The sequence below is a fragment of the Epinephelus fuscoguttatus genome, linkage group LG3 (assembly GCF_011397635.1).
Source record: "Epinephelus fuscoguttatus linkage group LG3, E.fuscoguttatus.final_Chr_v1".
NCBI lineage: Eukaryota > Metazoa > Chordata > Actinopteri > Perciformes > Serranidae > Epinephelus > Epinephelus fuscoguttatus.
In genome coordinates this window covers 10,844,410-10,852,399 of record NC_064754.1, presented here as the reverse complement: position 1 = coordinate 10,852,399, position 7,990 = coordinate 10,844,410, and the positions used below count along the sequence as shown (strand labels likewise).

The 7,990-nt window shown below is 43.4% G+C and overlaps 1 protein-coding gene across 1 annotated transcript; it reads left to right on the top strand.

Annotated features, from left to right (window-relative positions):
* The first annotated feature begins 233 nt into the window (after nt 1-233).
* Nucleotides 234-7,580, top strand: best2 (bestrophin 2). Its single transcript, XM_049572630.1, has 10 exons — nt 234-592; nt 810-1,032; nt 1,129-1,223; nt 2,522-2,755; nt 3,449-3,603; nt 3,807-3,884; nt 5,462-5,614; nt 5,718-5,798; nt 6,037-6,191; nt 6,781-7,580. Exons 2-10 carry the CDS (start codon nt 881-883, stop codon nt 7,565-7,567), a joined length of 1,890 nt encoding a protein of 629 aa, XP_049428587.1. The 5' UTR covers nt 234-592; nt 810-880; the 3' UTR covers nt 7,568-7,580.
* Nucleotides 7,581-7,990: the final 410 nt, after the last annotated feature.

Below are 7,990 nucleotides of genomic sequence, written 5' to 3'. Positions count from 1 at the left end.
GGGATTTTTTTCTTGAGAAAAAAGGAAAAGTTTGAAAGGATGGACACAGGAAAACTTTTTTTTTTACACTTGAAGTTTGCAGGAAATATCTATATCCTCTTTTTGTTTTTCAATAAATATAATTATGAACCTATAGCCGTTAAAATTGGTTGTTTACATATCACTTAACACGAAAGTTTTCCATGCTCCACTGGCTCCTGTTTCATAATTCCCTGCTTTACTGTACGGTCCTGTGCGCTCCTTGTGCCCCGGCGCTGCGGCCTGTCGCTTGTGGTCCATCACCGGGCCGCGCTGTCCCGGTCGGGGGCCGCGCTAACGAGCTCCTCCTCCTCGTTTTGGGGATTTACCCCGGGGCGCACTGACCACTGGACGCACCGAGGAGGCTCCGAGGATTACTGCCATGCAGCCGACCGAGCCGCGAGTTAACCGAGCTTACGCCAGGGGATATCAGAGTTATGAGCTCTTTGAAGACACAACACTGGCGCGCACAGAGAGGACTATAGTGCTAAGTGAAAATGTGAAGTCGCTTCTCCAGTGGTGCCAATTACGCACAGAGATGCGCTGAGGTACATCCAAGGAAACACTTTAAACGGTAAGCAGATATTCTTTCAACAAAAGACATTATTAGTAACTTTATCATCTGTTCATTTGGTGTCATTTCATCACGTTAATGGGAACACACTTTATCTGTGAATCAAATGAATGACCCGAGAGTTTTATAGATTCTTATATGAGCGATTTTGTCAACTTTAGCTTGGTCTGTTCATGGCCTCTGACCCTCCTGAACTTGTTGCATGTTTTCACCGCAGGTGTAATTACAGAGGTGGCTGTTTGTGTCATAGATCTCTTTCTTTGAGGACCTATAATCTGGCTGTCACCAATGACTGTCACCTACACAGCCAGAGTTGCAAACGCCCGTTTCTGTGGCTTCTCCAAGCTGCTGCTTGCCTGGAAAGGCAGCATCTACAAGGTGCTGTACAAAGAGTTCTTGGCTTTCTTTGCCATGTATACCGCCATCAGCATCACTTACAGGTAAGAAAGAGAGGACAGTTTTAGGAAACACTGGCTGCTGAGATATTCACAAATGCTTTGATTTACTGTCATTGTGTGCCACTGTTACTCTTTTAGATTTTTCCTGTATGATGATCAGAAGAGGTATTTTGAAAAGCTGGCAATTTATTGCAACCACTATGCCAGTCTCATCCCTATGTCCTTTGTACTGGGTAAGCACTAATCATGTTCTTGTCAACTTTGTGAGAATAGAGGAGGGGGCAGGATTTGAGCTTCATCCCAGACATGCTTTTAGTGTGACTTTCTAGATGAGAGAATGATTTGCTCAATAACACAGGAGTGAGCAAAAAGAAAATGACACGAAAGTCTTGTAATGGGTGTCCACGTTAAGGACTGCAGCTCTAGATCTTAAGACCTCTGTTTCATAGGCATAGGGCACACATGCATGACCATTGCTGCACATGAGATATGAATACATCCATTGCAGGTGATGGAGGGAATGGTCGCATTCTGATTTGATAATTAGTATACTGATTATCTGACAATTTGTGAGCATAACTGATTGTTAATATGGTTCATGGCGATACTGAAATTTGGGAATCAATCTAGATATACCAGGCAACATTTTCTATCACCATTCTCACGGAAAAATGTTGGTTCCTGGTTCTTTGGCATGGGTTGAGGTGCTACATATAGTACTGAGGTCACACAGAGAACTTTTTAAAGCCCCTGTGAAGTTCTTAAGAGGTTTTCTACTGGTTCTTTACCCAGTAAACTAAACTTACCTAAACAAACCTGAAGAACCAATAGAAAATATTTTAAGATTCTGTATCATTCTTTAGAGGTTCTCTACTGGTTTTTCAGTTTACATTAGTTTACTTCATTGGGGAAAGAATAAAAACACTACATTAATATAGATCACAAACAGTGTCTCTCAATCTTTTGCATGTGCACAAAAATATTCCAGCTTTGAAAAGGTAACGTTGTGTTTCTCACTAAGCATTTAATACAAGACTCTGAATCTTTTGAGTCAACATTTCATTAGAAATGATTAATAATAATTCACGTCTTAAGTAAAAGTACAATTCAGAAGCGTATTTATTTGTCCATGGTATTATGTGGCATCATTAAAGGGCCCCAGGCTCCAAAATGTAAAAACAATGGGACGCCCACTAGCTCACCTGGTAGAGCAGGTGCACCATGCACAAAGGCTATGTTCTTGCTGCATTTCTGTTGCTCTTAAAGACTCCACAGTACATTTTCTGCAGTATGTACTGCAAGTTTACTCAGTTAATCTGTTTTTCATATCCTTCATGCATGTAAATCAGCTAAAATACTTGCTAAAGCTTACATATGCATGGCTTAATAGCAGAAATGATGTAACAGTAAAGCCAAAACAATTTTATGTATAGCAGGGGACAGTATTTGATAGGAAATTTGACAAAAAACACCTTTAGCACTTCCTCTCAGGTCCGATCTCCCTGCAACTCTCCTCCACTGCTGTTTCCAGGTTTCTATGTGACCCTGGTGGTGAACCGTTGGTGGAGCCAGTACACCAGCATCCCACTCCCAGACAGGCTCATGTGCGTCCTGTCTGGGGGCCTCCAGGGGAGCGATGAGAGGGGTCGCCTGCTGAGACGAACCATGATGCGTTACGCCAGTCTGTCTGCCCTGCTCATCCTCCGCTCTGTCAGCACGGCGGTATTCAAACGTTTCCCCACCATGGACCACGTGGTGGAGGCTGGTGAGTAGGTACAAGAACAGGGGTGATGATGGAGGGTGGTGGGGCCCGACCTTAGCCAACAACACCCGCTGCGATTTTGCAGTCAGTAAAATGTGATCTTCCAAACAAGAATTAAAACTAAATAACTACCTCTATCTCAGTAGTTACTATTTACACTGAGCTTTATGTGTCAGATTAACCTTTTCACGCTGTGCTCAGAGAGCGTCAGGAAGTGCTGTTTATGGAGTGATGTAATCAGTTACATGCTCACGTCAACAGTGTGTATTGTTTCCTCTCCTGTACGTTCTCTCCAGCAGTGGGCGGATAAATCACAAGGACAGGCACATCTTGAAATTCACTGGAGATAAAAGAAAAGTTCACACGTCACTTACAAGTTCATGAGACGCCTGCTGTATTTTAAATTTACTCTGTTAGTTTCAACTTTTGGTGGCATCAAAGTTTGATTTACACCCTGACTTTATGTGTTATTAACAAGATGTCAGCAGTAACAGAATATTTTTAACAAGCTGTGTTTTAACTGATAGAGCTGCACAGTCCTTTTCTTGACACATTCTCACTCACAATATGACTTAATTGGAAACAATACAAGAAAAGTTCAGGCAAACACTGGTTAAATCAGATCATACTAAACCAGATTTTACATAAGGAATAAAATAATCTGAGGTTTGACATTTTGCTCTGCTGTTTGTGCAGGATTCATGTCAAGAGAGGAACGAAAGAAGTTTGAGGGTCTCCACTCTCCTTATAACAAATACTGGATCCCCTGCGTTTGGTTCACGAACCTGGCGGCTGTGGCCCGCTGTGAGGGCAGGATCAAAGATGATCACACACTCAAACTACTGCTGGAGGTGCAGCATTACACACACACACACACACACACACACACACACACACACCATTACACAGGCCCACTGATGATGAGGAACAACAGTTCTTGTGTTTCAGCTAAGATTCAGTTTGCAATTTATATTTACACAGACATTAAGACAGAAGAGATAAATGCTGTGAAGTGACCTCAGCATGTCTCTGTACTGTATCTGTGTGTGAACAGGCACTGAATGCGTTCAGAGGGAAGTGCAGCATGCTGTTTCATTACGACATGATAAGTGTTCCTCTGGTCTACACTCAGGTAAGTGTATATACACTACATGGAAAACTGTGTCAATATGAGAGTTATGAAATCACATACTTATAGTCAAGTCTCACTACCAACTCATCAAATACCGATGATTAGTCAGTGGCCTGTCGGTGTCAGACACCAACGAACCAAAGCACCCTTCAGTGGTGCTTCACCTTTTTTTTTCTAAACCTGCTTTTGTGCTCTTGATGCCTTAGGCCCAGTTCAGACCAAAGATTCATGACAAGTTGAAACTGTTGTAGAACGCTGCAGAGAAAAGTTGCAGTGGTGTGAACTGGCTGTCTGACCTTGACTCAAGCAGGCTGATGGTGTCTGCAACTCTGCAGGTTTTATAACATAAAGCTCATCACGTGTTTCTACAGCCAGTCAGCTTGTAGTGAAGTCCACAAGTCAAGTCAAAATGACCACAGACAGTGTGTTCATTTGCTGCGGCAGGTGCTCCGTCCAAACCGTCTGTTTCCATCCTCACGGTGTGCTAATGTCGGACAGTGGGTCACTGCTGCTGCTCGCTGTATGTGCTTATGCTCCCCCATACTCATAAATTTTCATTGACTAACTAATTGGTACTGCTTACTTATATTATTGTGGTGTATTTATCATGAACACAGTCCATCTGATGCTCGTTTTGTTTCTGTTTTTCGCCATTTCATCACTACTACAAATACAACTGTAGCCAGTATCTCACTATCAACTATCCTCATTCATATTTTAAGAAGCTACAAATTATATTCAGCCATAGAATAAGCCTGAAAAGCTGGAAATCAGAATGAAAGTACAGGGAGTTGTTGCATTGAGATGATAAATTGTCTCATCTAATTGCATCGGTGTGAACCGGCAGGTTTTCAGAACGCTGCAAAATGTGTATTGCAAATAGTTGCCTGTTTCAACTCATCTCGTTACGAATCTTTGGTCGGAACTGGGCTTAAATCTAAGGAAATAAACCCCTATTTTACCTACAATGTAAGTTTTTTTAAAAAAAGACTATGCATTTAACAAGCAGTATATTTACGTTTCCTGTAGATATGGAAGTTCATTCATTCGATTCATTGTTCTTCAGATGGGCTGGTTGTCTTTTTCCTTTGAAAAGACAAATTTGTAGCTTTAGTTTGAAGGAGTATGTTGATCATAAGGGACAAAACCTCTAATGGGAACAAGCCTTCTCAAGTTTAGGGGAGACTGTTGGATCCCATTTTCATTAAGACATCTTGAGGTGAGAGTTCAAGGGACCTCTGACACGTCAGTTGTTTCCTTGCCAAAATTTATGAAGTGGTTACACATGATAATCCACAGATTGCAGAGCAGAACTGCGCCCACCAACTGTATCACTACGCAGAAGGAAGCGTGCATCTACTCATGGATGAGAGGCTCGTGACAACATGAGATGTAAACATTAGCTAGCTCAGTGGTGCTAGGTTGGCTAGCTGTAGATGCACGCGTCTTTCTGCGCTGTGATACCTGCATTACGTCATATAAAAAAATTGTGGGAGGTGCCGTATTGTTTACCATGTGGAACAAACAAATAAAAATATGAATGAAAAATTGTTTAATAACCTCCATATTTCCCACAGGTGGTGACTCTGGCAGTGTACAGTTTTTTCCTGGTGTGTTTGATTGGTCGCCAGTTTCTGGACCCCAATCAAGGTTATCCAGGTCATGACCTCGACCTCTACGTGCCCATCTTCACTTTACTACAGTTCTTCTTTTATGCTGGGTGGCTCAAGGTCAGAGAGAGAATCACATATGATATATTTTGATACCTGAACATAATCAATCAATCAATAATTCATGAAGTGAGTTTGTCACTTCGTCTGTTATGTCCTGAAGGTTGCAGAGCAGCTGATCAACCCTTTTGGAGAAGATGATGACGACTTTGAGACCAACTGGCTGATAGACAGAAATTTCCAGGTTTCTTTTTCTTATTTGCTTTGTTACATCTTACTATATACTCTTTCAATATATTTGTGTGAACGCCAAAAATGCCTCAACAATATCTGTCTAGCTGACATTTTTTAATCCCACATGAAACATCAGAGGCTGTATCACCTTATTTATGTACAGTAAGTCCATAATGTGATCTGTCTTGTGCTCTTTACTCCCAGTGCTTTATCAGTGTCTGTGTGTCTTTCTGTGTTTTGTTCCGCAGGTGTCCATGATGGCGGTGGACGAGATGTATGGAGATCTGCCAATGATGGAGAGAGATCGTTACTGGAATGACTCCAACCCTAGGCCTCCCTACACTGCCGCCACTCTCTTTGTCCTCCGCAAACCCTCCTTCCAGGGGTCCACTTTCGACATGGCGTGAGTCTTTGGGTTTTACCTTCTTGTTCTTCGTGTGCTCGACTTGTGATTGTGACACTTTCAGTTTGAATCCCCCCATTGGGTGGGAAAATTTGGGTGATGAAAATGAAAGTAGTAGTGTGAAGTTATTGGGGCTGAGAAAGAGTGAAAATGTCCAAACACAACATAAAACACAGCTGTAGAGTATGCTGTATCATAGGCAACTGGACTTGCTTGAGTTTTATGAAGAAGTTTCACCTCTCATCCAAGAGGCCTCTTCAGCTCTAACAGACTGGTGCAAAGTCACAGGCTTTATGTGCCCTTACAGAGTCGTTAAGGTCACGAAAAAAGGTGACAACTCTGAAACTCAGAGCTCACATGTGACCCCAACAATTCTGTAAAGGTTCACACCGCACCAGTCCGTTAGAACTGAAGAAGCCTCTTTGATGAGAGGTGAAACATCTTTGAGAAACTCAAGCAAGTCCAGTTGCCTGCGATATACCACTTAAGCTTACCATGACCTGGATGACTGAGAAGCTTCACCAACAACTGTACATTATGATATTTTCAACAAAATAAAAAGGTAAATTATTTGGACATCTCTTGACAGGATCCCTAAAGAGGAGATGCACTTCCAGCCTCTGGAGAATATTGCTGAGAACATGGAAGAGTCGGGCAGTCGTCACGCCAACATGGCCCTCTTCAACCGCCTTCTCAACGCAGCCCCCTCCCCTACTGGCTTCATGGGAGGGGCTCTTCGCCGCACCTCAGCACAGCTCCAGAGGCTACGCCACTCTCCCAGCATTGACCAATGCACCAGCGATGATGACGACGATGAAGGTGGTAAAATAGGTAAAGGTGGGTCTCTGCCTTCAGGGCTGGGGCAGGACACCCAGAGCACTGTGTGCAGCTTCAGGGAGGAGGTGAGCGCCAAAACGCCTCTGCTGGAGATTCAGTTTGGTGCAGAGCAGGAGAGGCGAGGAGGGCATCCTGCCGTCGGTGAGAAGAGGGAGGTGAGTGGAGTGGAGGGGAAGAGTGATGAAGAATGGCAGATGTGGGAGGAAAGAAGGAGCGAAGAGAGTACAATGGAGGAGAGCCAAGCTCCTGTGTCACTGCTTCCTCCACCCCCCCAGTCCTCAAGAGAGACAACCACTCAGTCAGCCTCTGCCACTCCCTTCACCTCCCGTCACCCCTCTGCCTTCCTGTTTCACCCAGCTGTCCACTCCAGTCTGGAGCACTGCAGCTCCCAGCCAGCTATCAACCAGAACAGAGCTGTGCCCGCCATTTCCAAACCTCCCTTTGGTGGAAACAAAATGTCATTACTCACTGTGCCGTCTTACGACGAACCTCAGCGCTTTCGCAGTGTGAGCATGGGATCAGAGCTCACTGGGTCCTAGGTGGACGGTGGATTGTTATGTTCCCATGAACTTTTGACTGTTTGAAACCATAATGATTGATTCAGTGCACGTTTTCAAGAGTGAAATTAGTCATAGATATAAAACTGTGCTTCCACTATTAGAGTTGCTCCAGTTGCTGAAAATATATTAAATAAAAGACAATGTTGAACTCCCAGATTTTGTTTAGAGAGGCAAAATCCCTCCACCTCTGCTGGACCACCAGCAAGATACAATATGACACAAATGGACATGTAGGTGACATGGGACATCACACACTGACTGCTGCAAACTCCGTACAGATAGGCCCCAGCTGGCCAGGGGGTCAAGGAGGAGTGTGTGTTTAAAAATGTGTTCGTTTGTTGTTGTTGTTTTTTTTCAGTTATCTGCACATTATATTTTAGAATATCAACATATTGCCTGTTA

Coding starts and splice junctions, on each gene's coding strand:
- best2 (XM_049572630.1), top strand. CDS start 881: ATGACTGTCACCTACACAGCCAGAGTTGCAAACGCCCGTTTCTGTGGC. Junction 1,033..1,128: donor GCCATCAGCATCACTTACAG/GTAAGAAAGAGA, acceptor TTACTCTTTTAG/ATTTTTCCTGTATGATGATC. Junction 3,885..5,461: donor TTCCTCTGGTCTACACTCAG/GTAAGTGTATAT, acceptor TATTTCCCACAG/GTGGTGACTCTGGCAGTGTA.